The 23,567-nt window shown below is 31.6% G+C and overlaps 11 protein-coding genes across 11 annotated transcripts; 4 read left to right on the top strand and 7 right to left on the bottom strand.

Annotated features, from left to right (window-relative positions):
* Positions 1–234: 234 nt before the first annotated feature.
* On the bottom strand, positions 235–2,367 carry PPL_01587 (Heat shock protein HslVU; the record flags this gene model as incomplete). Its single annotated transcript, XM_020572593.1, has 4 exons — positions 235–605; positions 721–1,004; positions 1,079–1,258; positions 1,367–2,367. The coding sequence occupies 4 exons, from the start codon at positions 2,365–2,367 to the stop codon at positions 235–237; spliced, it is 1,836 nt and encodes a 611-aa protein (XP_020436710.1).
* A 251-nt stretch (positions 2,368–2,618) lies between these two features.
* PPL_01586 (MaoC family dehydratase) lies at positions 2,619–3,393 on the top strand (the record flags this gene model as incomplete). The annotated part of the gene is made up of 3 exons (XM_020572592.1): positions 2,619–2,626; positions 2,735–2,952; positions 3,170–3,393. The coding sequence occupies 3 exons, from the start codon at positions 2,619–2,621 to the stop codon at positions 3,391–3,393; spliced, it is 450 nt and encodes a 149-aa protein (XP_020436709.1).
* A 182-nt stretch (positions 3,394–3,575) lies between these two features.
* Positions 3,576–4,710, bottom strand: pitD (phosphatidylinositol transfer family protein; the record flags this gene model as incomplete). Its single annotated transcript, XM_020572591.1, has 6 exons — positions 3,576–3,740; positions 3,825–3,920; positions 3,994–4,230; positions 4,292–4,338; positions 4,502–4,635; positions 4,694–4,710. 6 exons carry the CDS (start codon positions 4,708–4,710, stop codon positions 3,576–3,578), a joined length of 696 nt encoding a protein of 231 aa, XP_020436708.1.
* A 663-nt stretch (positions 4,711–5,373) lies between these two features.
* PPL_01584 (uncharacterized protein) lies at positions 5,374–11,672 on the bottom strand (the record flags this gene model as incomplete). The annotated part of the gene is made up of 10 exons (XM_020572590.1): positions 5,374–7,746; positions 7,838–8,027; positions 8,113–8,231; positions 8,321–8,779; positions 8,874–9,116; positions 9,195–9,735; positions 9,812–10,147; positions 10,418–11,046; positions 11,138–11,436; positions 11,567–11,672. The coding sequence occupies 10 exons, from the start codon at positions 11,670–11,672 to the stop codon at positions 5,374–5,376; spliced, it is 5,295 nt and encodes a 1,764-aa protein (XP_020436707.1).
* Positions 11,673–12,174: 502 nt separating this feature from the next.
* PPL_01583 (uncharacterized protein) lies at positions 12,175–13,027 on the bottom strand (the record flags this gene model as incomplete). Its single annotated transcript, XM_020572589.1, has 3 exons — positions 12,175–12,185; positions 12,688–12,721; positions 12,920–13,027. The coding sequence occupies 3 exons, from the start codon at positions 13,025–13,027 to the stop codon at positions 12,175–12,177; spliced, it is 153 nt and encodes a 50-aa protein (XP_020436706.1).
* A 106-nt stretch (positions 13,028–13,133) lies between these two features.
* PPL_01582 (uncharacterized protein) lies at positions 13,134–14,729 on the top strand (the record flags this gene model as incomplete). The annotated part of the gene is made up of 1 exon (XM_020572588.1): positions 13,134–14,729. The coding sequence occupies one exon, from the start codon at positions 13,134–13,136 to the stop codon at positions 14,727–14,729; it is 1,596 nt and encodes a 531-aa protein (XP_020436705.1).
* Positions 14,730–14,878: 149 nt separating this feature from the next.
* PPL_01581 (F-box protein) lies at positions 14,879–16,353 on the bottom strand (the record flags this gene model as incomplete). Its single annotated transcript, XM_020572587.1, has 4 exons — positions 14,879–15,018; positions 15,091–15,345; positions 15,427–15,786; positions 15,855–16,353. The coding sequence occupies 4 exons, from the start codon at positions 16,351–16,353 to the stop codon at positions 14,879–14,881; spliced, it is 1,254 nt and encodes a 417-aa protein (XP_020436704.1).
* A 1,519-nt stretch (positions 16,354–17,872) lies between these two features.
* On the bottom strand, positions 17,873–19,816 carry PPL_01580 (uncharacterized protein; the record flags this gene model as incomplete). The annotated part of the gene is made up of 5 exons (XM_020572586.1): positions 17,873–18,028; positions 18,107–18,268; positions 18,347–18,551; positions 18,627–19,306; positions 19,718–19,816. 5 exons carry the CDS (start codon positions 19,814–19,816, stop codon positions 17,873–17,875), a joined length of 1,302 nt encoding a protein of 433 aa, XP_020436703.1.
* Positions 19,817–20,372: 556 nt separating this feature from the next.
* PPL_01579 (putative transmembrane protein) lies at positions 20,373–21,109 on the top strand (the record flags this gene model as incomplete). Its single annotated transcript, XM_020572585.1, has 3 exons — positions 20,373–20,574; positions 20,630–20,813; positions 21,082–21,109. 3 exons carry the CDS (start codon positions 20,373–20,375, stop codon positions 21,107–21,109), a joined length of 414 nt encoding a protein of 137 aa, XP_020436702.1.
* A 183-nt stretch (positions 21,110–21,292) lies between these two features.
* PPL_01578 (uncharacterized protein) lies at positions 21,293–22,551 on the top strand (the record flags this gene model as incomplete). Its single annotated transcript, XM_020572584.1, has 4 exons — positions 21,293–21,353; positions 21,454–21,626; positions 21,696–21,924; positions 22,001–22,551. 4 exons carry the CDS (start codon positions 21,293–21,295, stop codon positions 22,549–22,551), a joined length of 1,014 nt encoding a protein of 337 aa, XP_020436701.1.
* Positions 22,552–22,832: 281 nt separating this feature from the next.
* Positions 22,833–23,561, bottom strand: PPL_01577 (uncharacterized protein; the record flags this gene model as incomplete). Its single annotated transcript, XM_020572583.1, has 2 exons — positions 22,833–23,460; positions 23,557–23,561. 2 exons carry the CDS (start codon positions 23,559–23,561, stop codon positions 22,833–22,835), a joined length of 633 nt encoding a protein of 210 aa, XP_020436700.1.
* Between the last annotated feature and the right edge of the window lie 6 nt (positions 23,562–23,567).

The raw sequence follows: 23,567 nt of genomic DNA, 5'->3' as shown, positions 1-23,567 counted from the left end.
AGTTCAACTTTCAGACCATCTGGGGTTATAGATCTATCTTTGCATTTTTCTTTTCAGTAATAATTTTACTCTTTTTTGCAAATATTCATTTATTAGGATATTAAATTGTATACATTATTATGAACTCCCAAACTGTTTTAGTTGTTTAATGTTTATTGTAATTTTAATATATATAGGGGGGAATCGTTTACATTTTGGATTTTTTTTTTTTTTTTTTTTGTAAATTGTTGTTGTTTAAATAATATATTTTGATAGATCAGTCTTTAGCATTAGATCGCTTAGGTGTTTCTTAACATCATCGACGGTGATAGTGACTTTTTGACCTTTATGAGTGTCGCAATTGAAGCTTATATCCTCAACGATCTTCTCGATGACACCATGAAGTCTTCTTGCACCAATGTTTTGCACTTGAGCGTTGGCTTCAAATGCAATACGTGCAATCTCTTGCAAAGCATCCTGAGTGAACTCCAAATCGATATCTTCAGTCTTGAGTAGTGCTACCTGTTGCTGAATCTGGTTGTTCTTTGGCTCTGTCAGGATTCTAAAGAAATCGTGTTGTTCCAACGGTTTGAGTTCTACTCTTATGGGGAGACGACCTTGTAACTCTATAGGTTGTTTTTTTTTCAATGAATTGATTGGAATTAATTGCAATTAGTAAACTTTACTTTTAAAAGTTTGCAAACTAACAAAAAACAAATAAGAATATCTTGTAGCACTTACCACTTATAAGATCGGAAGGTTTATTAGAGTGAAAAGCACCAGAGGCAATGAATAGGATTCTTGAAGTATCGACATTTCCATACTTTGTATTTACATTACAACCTTCAATAATTGGAAGCAGATCACGCTGTACACCGTCGGTACTTGCATCGCCACCTCTATGACTACTTTCTTTGACTGTACAAATCTTATCGATTTCATCCAAAAATACAATACCATTCTGCTCTGCTGATTGAACTGCTAATTTAGTTACATCTTGTGCTACAATAACTTTATCTTTATAGCTAATATTATGTATTGAAATAGAGTTAATTAAATTGATAATAATATAGATATTAAAAGAAAAAGATAAACATACATTTTCTCTAAAGTATTTCTTGCTTCAGCAACAGTTAATGTTTTCTTCTTTGTTGGTTTGTTGACTTCTACTTGAATATTGAATAACTTTGCAAATGGAATGATCTCTTCATCCACTGATTTCGAGTCATTATTAGATGGTAAATCTAATTCTATTTGAATATTCTCCAAACATTTCTCTCTATATAATCTGTGTTTGTTTGTTAGTCAAAATGAATTAACATAAGAATGTAAATCTCTCTCTCTCTCTTTTTCTCTATCTCTATCGCTCTCTCTAATAACTACTTACTTTACTAAATCATCATAAGATCTATCTTGAAAAGTAGGACCAACCAATGAAGAGATGATTTCCTTTTCGATTTCTTGATCGATTTGTTGTTTGTGTGTTGAACCAATCTTTGATTTGATGTTGTTGATCGAGACTTCAACGAGGTCACGAATGATAGAGTCGACGTCGGGACCGTGGAATCCGACCTCTGTGTATTTGGTTGCCTCTACCTTGACGAACGGTGCATTTACAATCTTGGCGAGACGTCTTGCAATTTCAGTCTTACCGACACCGGTTGGACCGATCATAAGTATATTCTTTGGATAGACATCGTGTTTGATTGATGAATCCAATCTCTTTCTTCTCCATCTGTTTCTGAGTGCAATAGAGACTGCACGCTTTGCCTCTGCCTGACCGATGATGTATCGATCGAGCTCGGTAACAATCTCTTTTGGTTGCAGTGAGTCTTCACCCATGATATCATCTGATACACTGACCATTCTTGGTCTCTGATCTGGCATCTTGAAATTCAAAGCAATACCATCTGTATTTTTCAAACTATCTTTTGGTTGTTGTTGTTGTTGACTTGTATTTCCATTATCATTTATTGCTTTATTTGATGTTGATTTGGTTGTAGTTGATGTTGTTGTTGTTGGTGGTTGTGTTAAAGTAGAAGTAGAAATATCTGTTTTTAATAAATCTTGATTTTGTTGTTGTTGTTGTTGATCTTCAATGACAATGTTGTTGTTGTTATTGATGTTTGTAATGTTATCTGTGTTATTTGTAGAGGATAATGTAGATGATGATCTTCTTTCAAATTTAGTTGATGGTCTACCTCTCTTTGGTTTAACTTTATCATCAGAGCCATCTGACGACGATGGTTTCGAAGAGAACAATCTGCAATTTTGTACATTATAAAAGTGTGGTGTCACCGATAATCTACTACCATATAAAGACTCTTGCATAGTCTGAGAAATACCATTTCTAGGGATACTATTTGTTAATTTTAAAATTGATTTCATCTTTATATAATATTTATATGTGCGTATTGTAATTATATGTGTATATATATATATTAACAAATTATGAAATGAAATGAGAATTCTGTTTTTTTTTTAAAAAGTAATTTATAATAAATACATCAGCAAACTCAATTAAACAGTGTAAGCTGGGATCGACCATTCAACTGAATAAAGTCGTTTTTTTTTAATTTAGTTTTGATTTTTTTTAAAAAATTTTTAAAATTTTTTGTAATTTTTTTTTTGACTGACAAATGAATTTGTAAGAGAATAGTATGAATATCAACAACAATGTTATATGTTATATTAGATTAGATTAGATTTTAGAGAAATAGTGGAGTAGAGTGATGTTGAGAAGATATTTTTGTAGTGCAAGAAAGAGTTTGAATATTAATGTCGGTGATGTTGCCCAATTGACAAAGAGATTCGGTGAGAATGAAGTGAGAACGTTTGCAGAGTTGTCTGGTGACTTCAACCCAATACACCTCAACAAAGAGTATGCCGCCACCACAAGATTCAAAAAGCCAATCATTCACGGAATTTTAGTTAGTTCAATGTTATCTTCAGCAGTTGCAACTCAATTACCTGGTATGTTGTTTGCAAGTTTATTATAATTATACAAAAAATAGATGACTATTAGTTATTATTATTATTATTATTAATTGTTGTTGCGTTGTTGTTATTATTGTTTTTATTGTTGTTTATTTGTTTTATATAAATTTAATTGTTATTTGTTTTGTTAACTTTTTTTTTTTTTTTTTTTTTTTTTTTTTTTGTAATTAAATGTTATTATTATTATTTGAAGGACCTGGTAGTATTTATATAAAACAAGAGTTGAACTTCCTGAAACCAGCATATGTTGGTAATGAGATCAGAGCAGAGGTCAAAGTCGAAAGCATCAAAGGCCAAAAGGTAACGTTGGACACCAAGTGTATAGCGATATGTCATGAAACAGGCAAGGAGACAGTTGTCATAAGTGGACCAGCAATAGTGTATCATCCAGATATTGATCCTACCAAAAATAATTAGTATACCAAATACTTACTTTAGTTTAGTATTTATAAAAAGTAAGATAAGTGTAAATTGTATAAATAAAGTAAATTTGTTTTTTTTTGTTTATGTACATAAAACATATGGTTAAGTTATAGGTTTTTATTTTAATGATGAAAGTAAATAATGATTATTATTATTATTATTATTTGAAATTATAGTTAAGCAAGAATGTTCTTAATTTCCTGCAACTCTTCTTGGTGGTGTTGATGCTCTACAACTTTATTTTCAATCTTTCTAATCTCATCAATGTTCAATCCAAACCATTCATCTATCCAACAAAACAATGACCTATGAGATTTCAATAAAGTATCTCTAAGTCCGATCTAAATAAAATAATTTAGAAAGTTAGTAAAAGAAATTCATTGATTTAACAAAAAAAACAAAAAAAAGAAGAGGTTATAACTTACAGAATGAATAATATTTTCAATTCTAGTTTGGAATCCCCAAATATTGAATTCCACCTTTACTAATTTATAACATGTCATTGATGGAGATACTCTTGACTAAAAAAAAATATTTCAACAAAAAGCATAAGTAAAAAGAAAAATCAATAGATTGTTTTATATTATTACATACCATCCAATCTGGAGTGTTTAGTAAGCCTCTGGATGTTTTCTTTGACAAGAAGAACCGTGGATCCTCCTCTTTAATATAATCTTTCTTTTCAATGTGGTCATTGGCGATATCGATATGGTCAATTATTCTCTGACTCAGAATATCCTCAGAGCAGTCAAATACATTCTCCTCGTCATCATTTCCATCTTTATGCACTGATTCTATACTAATTGAGAATTTATCACCAAAGAAAGGACACTATTATTTAAAAATTTTGTAAGTAAATTAAAAAAAATTGTATTTATTACAATTTACTTACTGTATATACTGTTTTGCAATAAGGGAAACCATTCCAAGATTGCTCTACTATTTTAATACTATTGGGTAGAAGTGCCAGTGCTATTGCAGGCAAAGATTTTTTTCTTTATATTAAAGTATTAGTATTACTAACAAAAAATATTAAAATATTTAAAGAATATAGATATTTACTGTTTCAAATGGAATATTTTATGTGTATACTGGCCTTTACCATTCATATTTTCATATGGTTCATTCTTTACTATTTCAACACCTTCACCTCTGCTCATTGACTGACTCTTCTTTGCTATCATATATAATTGACCTATATTATATTCTTCACAGGTCATTGGAAGAACTATTCGACTAGATTAACAGATAATATTAATATTATTTTACTTTTTTTTTAATTACAAAAACTTACTATTCTTTAATCAACATTTTTTTTTTATATCTATATAGATTAATTATTATACCAATTTATTTTAATAGTTTATTATTATTATAGATCTAGATAAAGATATTAAACCGAAATGGTGGAAATAAATTCCAACCAAAATAAAAAAAAAACAAAAAGGATGAGGTTAACTAAAAACAATCCAAGTATTATATATATAAACAAATATTTATTCTTATTTTTATTTTATCTGAAGTATTATTATTATTAATGTTAAAAAAAAAAAAAAGAACTAAAGAAACTAAAAAAAAAATAAAAACTTTTTGTAAATGCAAAACCAATTAAAGATATCTTTAAAGTATTGTCGATTTACTATTCTTATTTGGATGTCATGAGATCTATCTACTTCTATGAAAAAAAAATAGAGAGTATAACTATAAGGTTGGTTTTCATTCTACACTTTATAAAAATGTTTCTTAAAAATTAAATTACCATCCTAATAAGGATTGAGTGTGTGAATTTCACTATTTTTAAAAGATATACATTTTTTTTTTCATTGGATTTAATTTTTTTACTATTTTTGGTAAAAAACTTTTTTGGAGTTTAAATTTTTTATTAATAATAAAAATAAATATTGGTAATTAGATTCACCCACAGCATTCTATTTTTTAACGATTTAACGAATTTGTTTATTTCGCTTATTAGCTTTAAATTTCCTTTTGGATCTTATTTGCACCCAAATTGATTTTAAGCAAAAGTTTAGGTTTTGGTGCTGGATTGCTGTCACCTGTATTGTTTGGAGGTGTTTGTGGATTGGGTGTTGTCGACGAAGTGTTTGTCGTTGTAGTTGTAGTTGTGGTCGATGTAATTGATTCAGTCTTTTGTGGTGTGCTATTATTATTATTATTGTTGTTGTTGTTATTGTTATTGTTGGTGTTAGATTTAAATACGATTCTCTTTTTCAATTCTTGTACAGGTGGTGGTGGTGATGTTATATTGATATCGATAGCTGTGTTATCGATTGGATGTTGAACGGTGGGTGGTGCCTGGTGTTGCTCTTCCTTTGACGATGAGGTTGTAGAGCTGTTGCTGCTGCCGCTACTACCACCAGCTCCAACATTCTTTGGAAGTCGAATGGGGATACGGAGATTGGCTTTTGGTTCGGGTTTGGAGGGCACTGGGTCGTGAGTGTGTTCGATGACCTGGTGTTTATCACGCTCACGCTCTCTTTCTCTCTCGCGCTCACGTTCACGTTCACGTTCTCTCTCACGCTCACGCTCCTGTCTAAGACTTTCTCTATCGGGTCGAGAGTGCTCACGGTCTCGCTCTGAACGTTCTGAGCGGTGGTGCTCTCTTTCGCCGCGTTCTGGTCGCTCGCTTCTTTCCGGTCGATGGTGTTCTCTCTCCTCTCTTCTCTCTGCTCGCTCTGGACGGTCTCCTCTCTCTGGACGTTCAGGACGTTCACTTCTTTCCATACGATCTTGACGCTCAGGACGGTCTCCTCTCTCTGGACGTTCACCTCTTTCAGATCGTTCAGGACGTTCAGGACGTTCAAGTCGCTCTCCCCTCTCTGGACGCTCAGGACGTTCACCTCTCTCTGGTCTTTCTCTGTGCTCTCTGTCTCTGTCTCTGAGTTCTCTGTCAACTTTATCATTCTTTCTCTCTCCAACGAGATGTTCAATTGATTTATCTCTCTCTTGTCTGGAGATGTCACGCTCACCTCTTTCACGATGTTCACCACTACGATTGTCACGTTCACCTCTTTCACGATATTCACCACTACGGTTATCACGCTCACTTCTTTCACGATGTTCACGATTGTCACGCTCTCCTCTTTCACGATGTTCACGATTGTCACGTTCTCCTCTCTCTCTATGCTCGCTTCGCTCTGGTCTACCAATGACATCCTTATGCTCACGATTGTCACGCTCACTACTTCGGTGCTCACCTCTCTCCCTATGTTCACTTCGTCCATGATCTCTATGTTCACGATCACCTCTATGTTCAATAGAATTACGCTGTTGTTGTTGTTGTTGTTGGTTATTGTTGTCTGGACGACCACCAACAGGAACCATCTCTCTATCTCTATCTTTAAGTCTATTAGCATTGGTATTGCTGCCTCCAAATACTAAACCTTCATCCTTTTCAATATTCAATATCTCTTCGTCAAGCGGTGGGATGACACCAGATGGTGGTTGTTGAGGTCTTGTTGTTGAAAGAGAAGATTGTTCGCTGTTACTCTTCTCAATGCTACTACGATGTTCTCCTCTTTCCTTATCTCTGTACTCTCTTTCTCTATCGCCACGATGATGGTCACTATGTTTACTGTGATGTTTACTTCTGTTTCTCGACGATCGACTGAGCTCACGCGATCCGAGATCTTCAATCAAATCGAGATCCTTCTTAAAGTCCTCGTCTGCCTCCAGGTCCAAGTTGAGAATGGCACCAAATAGATCTTTGTCCTTGCCACGATGCTCACGATTGAGCTCCTTCGATAGATCACGAGCAATGTCCTTGTCGAGATTCTCAATTGGGTCGTTGTGGTCGCCACGGTGTTCACGATGGTGACCTTCACGCGACGATCTATCACTTCGGTGATGCTTACGATGTTTCTTTTCACGCGACAACTCCAAGAACTCTTTGAATTCATTATCGTCATTAAAGTCCTCGCTTTCGAGAAGTTTCTTCAGTAGATCTTCCTTGGTTTCCGAAGCACCGCTGAATGGATCGTTATTGGCAGAAGGACCAAGACTTCCTGTGTTACCTCCTGGTGGTAAACCAGCGCTATTACGATGATGGTGATGGTGGTGATGTCCATGACTATCCTTCTCACTGGAACCACGATGATGTCCACCAACATTTTCTTCAGTCTTACTCATTGGTGAATGTGAAGAGTGATTGGTTTGTGAGAGAGGTGATTGATTTCCACTTGGTGGTGGCGCTTCCACCTTGATGTGAATCTTTAGTGGTGGTTCAAATTCCTCTGGTTGTTTTCTCTTTTTCAAAACAGAGGATGAAGAGTTCGAACTACTGGATACATGTGATAATATTCTATCTCCTCTACTACTACTTGAAGAATGCTGATAATTTAATTTAATTAATAAATTAATATAAGAATTGTAAAATAAAAATAAAAAACCTGGCGCCAAAAAAATAATATTTAAAACTTACTCTAGAATGATGAGATGAAGGTGGCTTTTGACTTGATGTAGAACCAACGATTGCCTTTAGTTTGATATTGGATGATGGAGCTTTCTTTCTTCTGTGTACGATAATCATTGGAGTGTTACTACCATAGAAATTCTTGTATAGTTTTTGAATACTAAATCTAAGTAAGAAATCATAAGCTGTCATATTGGAACTACAAAAAATGATAATGACGATGTTTAATATCAAAAATGAATTCACAGTGTTAATTCTGAAATGTATACAGAGATGAAACCTACTTTAATATACTCCATAGTCTATCAATTAAATGATAATCGTCTTTAAAGATTGAAATATATGATCTTTCCTCCATTGAAATAGGTGGACTACTAATTAGATCAATAAAGAAATGTTTCATCTAAATATAGTAAATTAGATTGGATTAGATTGTCAGTATTCATTCACCATATAATATATCAATAGATACACTTGTTTAGTTTTACTTACTGATGGAGATTTCTCTTTTTCAAAACAATCTAAAATAAAATGTAAATGTAAAGTTCTTGATGAAGACGAAGATGATGATGGAACAATTGATTTTGAAGTTGAAGAGGATGTGGTGGTGGATGATGAATATATAGATGGAGGATAGTTTGTGTAGGTTGGGAATAGGTAGGCAAGTTTATAGTAGCAAGAAAAAGCAGTCTTTCTGATCTCCTCAAAGTAACGATATTGAGTGTGGTTCAGGAAGATCTGTAGATCGACTGGAATGTATTTCATAGTCTGGAAATGACAGAGTGCCTGCAACGCTGCAATGGTGATCGTATTTCGATAGCATGGATACAGTTGGTCAAACTTTAGATATCTGACAATCTGATTATGCATCGATTTAATGAGTTGATCATTGTTTGTATTTACATTGGCCAACGATGACATAATCGATGCCAAATAATAATTATCTGAAAACTATAATTAAAGTACATAGTTAAATAATATGTTTGATTAGTTTATAAACTAATTAAAGATTATGTTATTATTATTATTTATAATTAAAACTTACAGGATTGGAAGAGTTTTCATTATTCTTTAATAAATCGACCAAGAATTCAATGGCCTCAGCTGGTGTTCTACCATCTTTATCTTTCATTAATGAAACTGAAACAGGGATGATCTTTCGAATGTAATAATTGATGAAATCTGTAAAATTGTTTTCATCCAACAATCCACTCTCTTGATCATAGAATTGTGATTTAAAATAGCTAATCATTAATTCCAATCCTTCATAATTTGTTTCTTTACATGACTATACATTATTATTCATAATTGCAAATGATGTTAGAAAAAACTCTGTTATTTTTGATATTATATTTGTTGGTCTTACAATTTTAGCAATGACTAATGCAGCCTCCATTCTAACTTTATAATATTGTTTTTGATTACAAAAGAATTTAAATACCGATCGTAGTGAATAGAGTGTTGGGAAGCTGGCTAGACCACAGAGTGCCTCTGATTGGGCGATCACATCACGATCCAATTCGAGCTGATGAACCCACATGTATTCCGGTTGTTTAAAAGTGATCTTGTGAATCCATTCGATCTCTGGGTCGATACGGAACCAGAGTAGTGGTGTCTCACGCTTTTGTGAGAGATCGATTTCCATTTCCTCGCCGTCGTCGTGACGAATCTTCTTCTTCTTACTCTTACGATTACGCGAGTGACAAGGAAAGTCGTATTGATTCCAATCGTCGTCGAAATTGATGATATGCTCGTAGGTTCTATCCAACTCTGTAATCCTCAGTGTAATGGGTGACGTTATCTTGTCTTCTGGTCTCGCAGCAAGTTGTTTCATCGCAAACTCTGTTTGATGTCTCTTTCTATTGAAATAGAATCCACATAATAAATGAGGTGTTCCTTTTCCAAAACTAAAATAATAAAGTTTTTTTGTTGGCGGGTTAATACTTTTTTGTTTTAACTATTCGATTATCTTTAACAACTTACATCCATCTCTCTGAGAATTGCTTTAAATCTTGTCCTGTGAGTGTTTTTATCATTTTCAAAAACTTTTTGGTTGGCATGATTGTTTCTATGGGTTCGTTTCCAGTTTGGGAGACCAACATGCTGTTCAGTACTTTACGAAGACCGTCTTCAGAGATGAGTCGCTCAATCATGTAGATGATAAGAGGTGCTTTTCTACGTTGGAATTCAGAGAGTAGTTCTGTTGGATGGTTGAAATGCTCGTAGGAGAGCGGTGGCTGAGTTCCATTGTCGAGCTCGGTGACGTATTCAATGTCCTTTGAGAGTTGCAATCGATAGTGATTGATTCCAAACATCTTTCTCAGGAAAATAGAGCAGAGATGTCCGGACAGTGCTTGGGACAGCCAGAGATCCGACCATGTCTTTGGTCCGATGTACCAGAGGAACCACTGAGTGGCCAGACGCTGACAGAGAATCGAACGTGTCTCAAAGGTCTGGTCAATGATTCGCGCCGAGTGCAAGAGATGAGTGCTCAGTACTGCCAGCGTTGCATAGCTATTCTGATTGGTTGGAACGTCGTCTACAAACACCTGCTTGTACGAACTATAGGGGAAAGAAGAACCGAGATACTCCTCGTAGAATTTGAATGCCGTCGTGAAGAAGTGAACCGATTGCTTGAGATCGGCCAGTCGGTGTGGCAGACAAAAGTGGTTGACACTGTGGAGGAATGGATCCGGATAGATCTCAAACGGACCGACTGCCATACCGATACCGGCAGCACAAGTAGGCACCTCCTGGCGATAGATAAAGGTGTTGCGTGTTTCATCCTCGCTGGCGACCTTCTCCAAGAGTTGGCCGGTGGCAACTACCACCTGGTCAGCGCGCGCAGTCAGATCAAGCTCCCATGTGCACTTCTCAGAGAGTTGGTCGCAGCATGGAAACCACATACGCGCGCCATCCGCCTGAGAAACTGTGTAACAATGAGCACGTCTCGTTGGCCACTCCACTAGATCGGGCTTGACAAACATAACCCCACCGGCTGGCGACGCCAACTTGTAATACACCTTTACAAACAACGGAGAGAACTGTATGTGTTGTCTTGTCTGTGGTGCCGCACCGCTTCCGGTACTGGGAAGAACTGCTCCACTTGTAGACAACGACAGATCCTTTGTACTTTCATTCAACTTACTATTGTTTCCACTTCCACTTCCAACACCACCATCTTTTGAATTTTCATCGACAACCTGATTTATAGTTTCCTATAAAGTTGGTGTTGTTTTAAAGTTAACCAAACAAACAAACATTAATCACAAAACTAGTTTACACTTTAATTAGTTGACAACAACTTACAGTTATGATTTCATAGAATTGTACATTTGATGGTATTTCAATGGAGAGTTCACCTTCTTCCGATGCATGAGTGGCAGCACGATGGTATGCTTGAAAGGTGTCGAGATCACGTACATCTGGTGAACCAACGATACACTCGAGATAGTTCTTCAGTGTGAACTGTGCTTCAACATTGTTTACCTCTACACGACTAACAACGATCTGTCTACAGTTCAATCTAATCTTATCCTGTCTGAGTTTACGAGTCTGTGGCTGTATAATCAACTCTGTATATCCTTCGACCAAAGATCTATCAACATCTATATCCAAAACCAACTTTTGATGCGATGTAATTATTATCAAAACAACAAAACATAATGTCAGTCCTTATTGTATTGTATTGAATTGAATGTGATTATTGTATTTGTTTTGATACTTATAGTTTATAACCTTTCTTCACTTTTGCTGGTACTATCTGTTGTTGCTGTTGTTGTGGTTGTTGCTGCAGTTGTTGTTGTTGTTGATGATGTCCACCATGATAGTGTTGACTGTTCATTTTTATTTGTCACAAAACAAATATCAATAGAGATTATATAACTAACTATCTATCTATCTATTATATATCTATCTAATCAACTAACAAACTATTAATGATCTATAGATCAAAATGAATGAATGAATGAATGATATTAATATCAATCAATCAATCAATGAATCGATCAATCAGACAATCAACCAAAACAACGATATATTAAAATATAATATTAAGAATGATAATAATAACGATAAGTGAACAACAAAAGAATGAAAAAAAAAACCAATAAACTTTAATTTAAAATTTAAAAAAAAAAAAATTTACATCAAAGTTTGTTTTTTTTTATCATAGATTTTTGTTCAAATTGTGCAAGAAAAATAACCGATCATCTCTTTTAAATTTTTATTGCAAATTTAATCTCATTGTTAGTTATAAAAATAATAATAATAATCTTTTTAGTTTTACTTAATTATTTTTAGAGAAATAAGATTAGTTATATAAATAGTAAGATTATTATTATTAGTTAATTGTAACCTAAATAAATTAAAAAAAAAAAAAAAAACAAAAGAGTAAGTAGCAATGTTGCAAGGAAAGTTGCTATTTTAAACATGTGCTTTCAATTTTGTTATGCAAGGGTGGTTAGCCAGCTCTAATCAGAATATTTTTTTTTTAAAAAAAATTTACAACAATTTTATCTAGATTTAAATATAATTTTTGGTAACTTGACACACAAAAAAGCAAGTGAGCGAAAAATTTGGTCTTTTTTTTGTTAAATAGGGTTATTCTAGTTACCTCATTTGGGTTTTGAATTATTTATTAATTTTTTTTTTTGATTTCATACCCCATTCCTCCTCCCTCATTGACACATTTTTTTTTTTTTAATTCTCTTTACTTACTCATTCGTACATTCGAATCAACGCCTCCCAGCCTTTTGGGTTTTAGGTTTACGTTATTTTTCTGTTTTACAATAAAAATATTATTTTTTTTTAGTTTAATTTGTGTTCTCTCTCTCGAGATATTATATTTGTTCTCTTACATATATATATATAAAAAGTAGTACTACTATTATTCTATTAAAAATAAATAACTTAATAAGTTAAGTTCAGTCATCTTTATCTTTATTTTTTTCTTTTTTCATTTTTTTTATTTTTTTATTTTTTTCTATTTTTTTTTTTTTTATATATATCAATAAATATATTTCAAAGTCAAATCAAAAAGATGGAAAATAAATATTATGATGATTACGATACTAGTTCTTCGCCGATTACAAATGACATGCTAAATAATAGTGCTGGTGGTGGTGCTGGTGGTGATGATGATGATGATGAGCTTGACAATGGTGGTCTGAAACCAAGATGCACCGATATCAGATTCATCGAAGATTCGAATAAACGAAAGATAACCAAATGCAAACGAAAGAAAGGTCTCACAAAGAAGTTCGAAGAACTGAGTACTCTGACTGGTGCTCAGATGTTGTTGGTCATGGTAGGCACCGATGGCAAAATCAATTGTCTCACCACCGAAAAATTCATGCCATTCAACCAGCCCTATGCTCAGGCATTGATCAAAGAAACTCTGGATGCTAATAATGACATTGATATTAACCAAAACCGGATCAACACTAATACCAATGTCTATATTGATAATAGTAGTAGTAACAATACTAATAATAGTAGTAATAGTAAAAATGGTTTGGTTTACTTTCAACAACAACCTAAACAAAAAAGGATAATATTTAAAAATTATTATGATTTCTATCATAATAATAAAGAGAATAGTAATAATAGCAATGGTACTAGTAGTAATAATACCGACGGTAGGAAGAGTAAATTCATTGACAATTATTCATATGAGTTTATTGAATATGAGTATATTTCAAAGAAAAAGATTGAAGAAAATCAGAATAATATTGTAAATCAAATTCAACAACCAAAACAACAACCAAAGCAACAACCACAGCAACAACAAATCCAGGAACAACTACAACAACAAATTCAACAGCAACCAAAACAACAACCACAACAAATTCAACAGCAACCAAAACAACCACTGCAACAACAAATCCAGAAACAACCACAACAACAACAAATTCAACAGCAATCAAAACAACAACAAATCCAAAATCAACCAAAACAAATCCAGCAACAACAAATCCAGCAGCAACCAAAACAACCACAACAACAAATTCAGCAGCAACCAAAACAACCACAGCAAATCCAGAAACAACCACAGCAACAACAAATCCAACAGCAACCAAAACAACAACAACAAATCCAGCAACAACCAAAACAACAACAAATTCAACAGCAACCATATCAAATTCAACAACAATCAAAACAACAACAAATTCAACAGTCAAAACAACAAATTCAACAACCACCACAACAACCAATCCAACAATCAAAACAACAACAAATTCAACAACAACCACAGCAACAAGTCCAACAGCAACCAAAACAACAACAATTTCAACAAATTCAGCAACAACCAAAACAACAACAAATTCAGCAGCAAATTCAACAACAAATTCAACAGCAACCCAAACAACAGCCACAACATCAAATTCATCATCAAAAGCAACAACCACAGCATCAACATCAACATCAAATTCAAAATGAAAAGATACAATTAAATAACATGGATATAATGAATGAAGAATATGAGTTTGGAGACGAAGAAGATGATTTCTATATATTGAATATACAACAGCAACAGTTTTTATCCAATTTGAATAATTTTGGCAAAACTAACAATAATGATAAATTCATTGCAACCCAAATTAATTTTGAATCAATGGATAATAATCGTCAGAAACAAAAGACAACAACACAACATAAACATCAATCACATCACAATCAAGAAAGTAAAGGACAAAAGAGAGTCAATCAAGATGATTTATTTATATCTACACCTTATAGAAACAATAGTGATAGTGATAGTAGCGATAGTAATAGTAATAGTAATAATAATAATGTACATGGTAACAATAGTAGTGAAGAGACAGGTACAAAGTTTTCAAAAAGACAGAAATTAATTAACAGTAAAATAAAATCAATGAAACCAATTCCGCTAATTTAATTCTCAATCGGAATTTGAAAACATTGTATTGTATTTTTAAAATAAATCTCAGGGATAATTTTTATTTAAAATATTTATAGGACATTTTGATTTGAGTGTGAAAATAAATAATAAAGAAATTTAACTAAATAATCGGGTTTATATTATTACTATAGGTTTAAAGAATTCTTTTTCCTATTTAAAAATAAGAATAATTCATTAATTGAATCTTGATGTTCTGGGAATCTTCTCGATGCACTTTGAATATATTTAAGGGCACCTGATGCAATGATCGCTTCTTGTAAATTACCTTTAAAAAAAAAAGTTAGATTTAACAATTTCAAATATATAAATTATATCCTTTTTTATAATTGATACATACTTGATACTGTTAATATACTATAAACTTTAATGGTATTATATTGTATCATTAAGTCAGTTGGATAGTATTTTAAAAGTTGAAGTAGCAGTGGTATGATACCATTTTCCACTAGAGATCCAATGGTAGCCTTATCGTTTGTCATATTAATAATGATACCAATAACAATTCTTATCAAACTAAGATTTGATGTTTCATTTAAAAGTTGTGTCAATATTTCAATGGTACCAAGTTTAAATAACATTGAAACTAAATTTACTTTAAAATTAATAATAATTATGTTAGTTTACTATAATAATATTAATATTATTATTATTATATTTTAATTTAATTACATACAATTTCTTGATAGTTTTTCAATTGTTTTAAGTGTATCTACTCTAAGATCTAATGATTGATCGTATACTTTTGGAATGATAGAGGCAATCAAGTCTGATTGTATGTATTTGTCGAATTTGAGTGAAATGATTCTATCGATGATTTCCAATACTCTATTGTGAAATATAGTATTATTCTGAGCCATCAACTCTTTCATTCTTTCATTAAAGTAAATGGAACCAATCAATTCCGGTGACATTTTGATTGATGCATAAACAATATTCAAAATCACCTCTTTAAGTCCATCACTGATATTATCATCATTTAAATGACTCATTATCCAATTCAAGAATTTATATACTTTAATTGATTCATTATAAACTAAATAATATCAGAAATTAGTATTTAAAATAACAGCAAGTTCAACAATAATTTTTAAAGTTACTTACTTTCCATTAACTTCATTATGATTTCTAAAATATAATTTAGTGAATTGTAATAGAATGTATGATTGGAGAAATGATTAAAGTTTTTATAGTCATTCGATATTCTGATGAGTTGCTCAATGAATTCCGATGGTTGTAGATATGAAATGATATCTTGTTTGGCTTGTTGGTTGAGTTGATTGAGATATTCGTGCATAACATGTATGATGGTGAATCTAATATTCGAGTCTTTGAAGCTATCGAGCGATTTCACCAACCATAGGAATTCATTTTGATATCCCCAAGGATGAAATCTGATCACCAGGAACTTCAAGTGTTGTTTATGTTGTGGGAGTGCAGAGTTGAACACTCTCGGACAAAACTTTTGGTAAATGGAATCCCAGTGATTACAACTGTCTACGATACTCTCCATCTGATGTGAACTGTGTTGTATTGATAATAGATCCCTTGACGATAATTGTTTAAATATAGTTGATAATATTTCATTAGGTAATTGATCCATTTCCTCTTTATGTTTTATATATAGATTTTAGATATATAGATTCCTTTAAAAAAAACAAAATATATAGTTTTATAAATTATCTATATATAAATATATGTTATGTTATTATATATTAAAGTAAAAATAAATTAACCTCTTTATCTAGCAGATTAATTGTATAATAAATCGATTTATTAAATAAAATAGAGTAGTACTGATTGAAATCAGTTGAACATATATATTAAAAGTGAGAAGTGGAATAGTAGCAGGGTAGGTGGAAAGTATGGGTGGGTTATACTCTATACTAGTCGATTGTCGTAAAGAAACCAACACATAACAATCACAAACAATATCACCACCACTACTACCACTACCACTTTTAATATACATATGTGTTTTATTCCATCATCTTATTCAACATCATCATTTGAAAAGCTATCTACGACAACACATTGGCAGGTGAGTAAAAGAAGCTAACATTATTTAGTATACCCATCACTCTTTGAACCAACAATATAAATAAGGTAAATAATTGGATATATAATAATAATATTATTTCTATGGAGGTTGTTAGATGATGAACATGTTGTTTAAAACAAACAACTGTAAATAAATAAACAAACAAACAAACAAGTGAAGAATAAAGATAAAACAACCACAACAACAACTACAGTAGTATCATCATGTTATTAAATATTAAAAAAAAATGAAAATCAATAACCACCCTTCCCTTTTAATAAACACGTTTTTAATAACACCCTTTCCAACTCAAGAGATGTTTGTCATCACACACATATACACATTTTTTAATACCCACTTTTTTATATCGATATAAAAGTATTGGTTTTGTTTGGGTATTATTGATTAAAGACAACCAAAACCATTATATAGTATTATTTTTTGATCAACCAAAAATACAACACATTTATAAAGTATAGTAGTATGGTAATAGAAAAAAGACTATTTTTAGGTATCTCTTTACAGGGTATAACCACATACTATATACTCTCAAAAAAAAAAGAGAAATTCAATAATATCACACAACTAATATCCGAAATAATAGTTATTATATTAACAAAAAAAGCCGCTTATTGCATATACTTTATTTACATTAGATCTCCCTTTTTATTTATATATTTGCTTTAGTTGTGTGCAATTGAAAGTAATAATATATAAAAGTGTTAATATATATAAATTTGTGTTGGCAGTGCACTAATTGATGCTGTAGTATCAATCGTTGTTGACAAAAAGTGATGAGAGAATATTAACTTTTGTTAACAATACATATAAAATCAATGAATAACATAATACAATTGTTTTGTAAAGATGAAATACTTAAATAAAGATTGAATTTAAGATCTGAATTGTTTTGTATGTTTGTTTCTTTTTTTTTTTTTTTGGAAAGGATCAACTTTAATTTTTTGGTTGTCCTACCATTTGCCGATGTAAATCATTGTAATATCGGTGGAATAATGGATTTATTATATTTTATCCAATTGAATGACTTTAAGGGTAATGTTTTGATTATTACTCTTTTTCTTTAGTTTGATACTTCTGGAACTGTCTCAATGGCATCAGTGATGATGGCATCTTCTTGGGCTGGTGGAGTCGATGGCAAAGTACTTGACAAAGCGTCAGTGTTTTCTCTTTCTGGATGTAAGTATTTGCAATTTACATTTGTACATTCCTTTGCAAACTAAAATCATTTTTAAATTATTAATAATCAAGTTATAACATTACTCCTATTTGTATTATTATTATTATTTGTACTTACTTTGCATTCTTTTTGAATAAAGGTTGGATTAACATCGGTACTGGGATTGTGGCTAAAGGTACAGTTTGGAGTTGTGCAAGATACACCATACATACAAGGCTTTCCATGTGAAAAAGTACATTTCTTACCAAATGCACAACTTTCACCATATTTACAAGCAATCTAGATTTATCAAAAAATAAAAAGAATTATATGATTAATAAACAATTTAGTTGATAATATATTAAAATTAAAACTTACTGGTGGATGTGAAAATGAACAAAACTTTTTGTTTGGGCATGCAAAACCATTACGGCATGGCACTGGTGCATGTTCGAAGGCGTGCATGGTTCGTTGTGGATGATTATATGGACAACTAAAGTTGGCACAAGTTGGACCAAATTTACATGGAATAGATGGATGAATATATAAACATTTCTCACCGTATGGACATTTAGGGAATAAACTGTTACAAAGAGAGAGAGTGTGTGCGTGTTAGAAATCAAAAACAATTAACAATCAATAAAATAGTTATACTTACTTGCATTGAATTGTTGGATGATAACGTGGACAAGAATCACCATTCTTGCATTGTGGCCAATATGTGCATCTCTCTTTTTTGTCGGTTTTCTTTGTGTTTCTGATGGTCTCGGATTCATCGGCATCCTCCTCTGTGGCAACGCTTGCACTGTTGCTGTTGTTTATCAGATCTTCATCGATGGAAGTGTTGATCTTTCTCTTTCGGTTGTCGGATGGCGATGTGCTGAATGTGACTTTGAGTGAAGAGGGTGGTGAAGATGTACTCTTATTTGTATTGCTATGACTGTATTTCGATGGTTTGTTGTTATTGCTATTGTTGTAGCTATTATTATTGATATTCTTGTTATAGTTGTTGTTTCTCTTTTTGTAACCACCGTTGACGTCGGATGGATCTGAATCTTGAGAATCTTGAAACTCGATATCACCCGCTGGAATAGCATTCTTTGTGTCTTCAGTTGCTTGTCGTACTGCATTTGCCAGCAGTCTGGATGTTGGCTTCTTTGAAGATTGATCGGTGGATCCACCGGCGATCGGTGTCGATTCCTTCTGAACAAAGTAGGTTCTAATGAAATTCCACAGCCAATTTACAAATGCTTCAGCATCACTCGATAGGAAATCAGCTAGATCACCGGAGATCTCTTTCTTTGTCTTGTTATTTCTAACCATAACAATAATGTATTCCTGGAAAATGATAAAATATAATTAATTAATCGCACTATTTACTAATCCTATCCAATGTCTCATTCACTAATTTATCTATCTATCTATCTCTCTCTCTTAGAATGCATTGCCTAACCAATATGTAGTCTACTACTAACAAAAATGACATCAAACGAAATGAAGTGCATTATCAATCATGACCAAAAAATGACAGTTTGTTTTGTTTTGTTTTGATGATGGTGACTGACGACACTATTACTACATTCCAATGACTAACTACTTTAGACATTACAAAGAAGAACATTGACATGACATGACATGACAACATGATTTTAGATGATGATGAACAAAAGACGTGTGACATAAAGGACAGTTGTACAAAGGAGATAGTTTTATATGTTTATGTTATAAAAAGTTGATTGATAAACCTACAGATAAGACATCATCACATTCTAAATAGTTTTTTATCTCTTGTTGAATGAAACTGATATGTTCTGATGTATAATTATATGATCCAAGTGTGTCTGACATTGTTATTAATATATAAATATCTATATAAATAAATAATCAATTAAATAATAATAATAATAATAACAAATATTTGAAGTTTGTATTTTGGCACTTTCAAAAATTGAAAAATTATTTTTATTTTATATTTTTTTTTCAAAAATTTTCGTGTGTCATTAGTTTGATAACTCAGTTTCTCTGTTGGGTGTAACGTTATCTATATATTCTCTTAGAGACTAACTAACTATGGTCAAATCAAATAAATAACAAACTTACTTATATTAAGCAAAAAAGAAACAAATTTATTAATTTTTAAAAAAAAAATTGATTTTATATTTTTTTTAGTTTTTTTTTATATCTAAATGAATTGAATAATTATTTGTTTAAATTACTCAGAAAAACCATTATTCTATTCATACTTTTATGGTTTATCTAGATATATATGATGATGCATATTGTAAAAAAATAAAAAAATAAAAAAAAATAAAAAATAAAAAAATTTGGATGGTGATCACTTTTCGAGTGATTTTTATAACATTTTTCATTTTGTTTTAATACTATAGATATAAATTAAAAGAAAATGGAATCGAAATCATCAGAACCATTGACTATTGGACAACTTGCATCAAAGTCATCGATTGAGAAGGTTGTATTGCCAGCCTACCCAGTCATCGATAGAGAACCATCGAATTCATTGACTCTTGCCAACTTTAGATTCTCTGACTATGTAAAAGCTATTGCTATTCCATCTGTCATGACCACTGCTTATTATATTGGAACTCGTATGTATAGTTATTATTATAGTTATCATTATAGTTATTATTATTATTATTATAGTGAGTGAATCACTGATGTTTAATATAATTTATAATACATTATATAATAATATACAAATAGGTCGTCATAAAGTTACAACAGCAGTTTGGGCAGCAATTTCATTCCCAGCTATCTATTTTATGCAATATGACAATGTACAACAAAGATTAAAGGGATTCAGAGAGAACGAAGCAGAATGTCAAAAGTATGACATCACTTTTAAGCAAAATACCACCTTGTAATAAAATTTACGACAGTTTATTAAATAGAATATATAATATAAATAAAATAACTTTAATCAAATAGCTTCAATAATAGTAACATCAGCAACAGCAGTTATAAACACACAAAATGATTGATCATCGGTTAAAAAAACACAATGTTGGTTAGTAACATGACACTGAATGATCATTGGGAATAAACAAATCGATATGAGATTTGCAGCTCTAGAGGTTTTTTATTTTAAAACACAGGAATGATCAACAACCGATCAAAGTTTGAATCAACAATCATTAATTACCACTTCAATTAATCTTTTCTCCCACATTTACTTTTAAATTTACATTTATATTTTTTTTTCAAAATCATAATTTAAATTTAATTTAATTTTTACATTATTGATTTATTTTTTTTTTAAATTTATTATTTTATTTTATTATATCTTTTTTTTATTTAATTTATATAATGAGTAATAAAGTAAATATAATATCACCAAGTGATGTTGGTTTTAAACTATTTAAAGATGGTAAAATATAATTTGATAATATGATGTTGTTGTTGTTGTTTAGAGAAATGAATGAATATTAATATTCATTCTTAATTTTTTTTTTGTTTATATAACACAGTGTTTACAGGTATAGAATGGAATGATAATGTCAATAGCAATGTTTATCATATCGATACAAAGTACTATAGTTGTGATGTAAATTTAAAGACAATCGAGATTTCAGATGGTTCATTGTCCAACTCTGTTAAGGAACCATGTCATTTAATTGTTTTACTATTTGATCAATCAAATGTATGTAATAATGGATATAGATATATAGATATTAGTAATAATAATTAATATCATTTTAATTAATATTAGGAGAAATCATTCAAAGCAATTCAGAGTATTGTAACAAAGATTGTTGAGCAATCAGATGGTAATGAATCTATCATTTTAATGGAGGTTTCAAATGCAACTGAAGACTCATCATCAATCAAAGTTGACAATAACACCATTGAAGAATGGTGTATCGAGAATGCAATCGAATTACTCTTTTTAAATCAAATTAAACATAGAGCATATGAATCACAAAAAGATAATGATGAAGGTAACATATATATATATATATATATTAACTTTGATCTTTTATCATATCATTTACTAATAACTTTATCTATATTCAGATCAAAGAATAAAATATGGAATCGATAGATTTAAAGAGATTTTAGAAACAACCATGTGGGATCAAATGGAATATAAAACAAGTAATAGACCTACAGGTTCTTTAAATGATGACGATGAAGATGAGGAAAATCAAGATGAAGACGAGGAGGATCAATTGGAAAAAGATATAAAGACAATCAATAATTTAGCATCAACTGTAGCAGCTACACATATTAGCAAAGATGAACAGGAATATTCAAAGTTTTTAAATGAATCACTAAAGTCGATCGAGCATTTCTTTGGCAAAGGAATTGCAGTACCACCAACTACAACATCGACAACTGATGCTGTAGAGGAAGAAGATATGAAGAAATTGAATGATGAATTCGATCAGGTTGCTTTGTTTGAGAGTACATTACTTCAACTAAAGAATGTCAGAGAGCAAATGAAGAATCTACCTGATGATAAGAGACGTGATATGGCTGCACAAGTAGCAATGATGTTTGCATCAAAACTTGGTGGAGAAGACGGTGATGAAGATGAAGATTTCGATCCAACTGATTTAGATTAATTAGATTAATAATAACTCAACCAATCACAAATCTAAACTTTAAAAAACAAACAAACAGAATAGAACAAAACAAAACAGATTTTTCTTTATAATAATAAAACCAAACTAAAAACAAAAACTTGTTAAATATATATATATCTATATCAATGATGAAAGCTGTTATTTGTTTGTGTTGTAGTTTAAAACTGTACATTTTATATAAACATTTTTTTTTTTTAATTTCTTATCTAGTTATATTATGTATCTATAGATAATATTATTTTTGTTTTTTCTTAAACTGTTTAATCGACAGAGTTGATGTTGGTCTCTTCAGTCTTTTTATTGTCTTCTACTTCTTCTTTGTCTTTACCGGTTGATGCAGAGGAGGTGTCCATGGTGTCATCTTCTGGTCTGGCATCTTCGATATCGTCCAAATCGTTTTCGTTCCAATCGTCCATACCTTCCATCATTCCACCCATTCCTCCCATACCACCCATTCCTCCCATCATACCATCCATCATTCCACCCATTCCACCCATTCCACCCATATTCATAAACTTGCTGGCGTCGAATTGGTTTGTTGGGTTCTCTTCTTCTTCTTCACCCAAGTCGTCTTCGTCGACCCAAGTATTCCAATCGACACTTACAAACTTTGATTTAGCCTTGTTGGCAAGCAAGAAGTTCCAATATCCAGTGTCCTTCTTCTTGGCCAAAAATGTTGGATTTCTTGTGGTAAGATTGGCACCGCATTGCTCTGGTACGACTTCCTTGAACAAGTCGAGTTCGACCGACAAAGTCTCTTTACCAACCTTTCCAGAGAATGAGAAATGGGTTGGTTTGAATTCATACTTTACGTCTTGTACATCATAGGCATCGATCTTAATTAAAACACTATCTGGACGTTCAGACCAGGCTACATTTGGATGTTTACTATAGTAATTGTAATATTATCAAGGTTATTCATTGTAAATAACTTGTAATTGTTTGTTACTTGTTAAAACAAGTTATAATAGTAGTGATATTTACCTCATTTTTAA

This window comes from Heterostelium album (assembly GCF_000004825.1).
Source record: "Heterostelium album PN500 unplaced genomic scaffold PPL_scaffold2, whole genome shotgun sequence".
Taxonomy (NCBI): Eukaryota; Evosea; class Eumycetozoa; order Acytosteliales; family Acytosteliaceae; genus Heterostelium; species Heterostelium album.
Note: the sequence above shows the minus strand (reverse complement) of the source record. Positions and strands in the feature narration are given on the sequence as shown.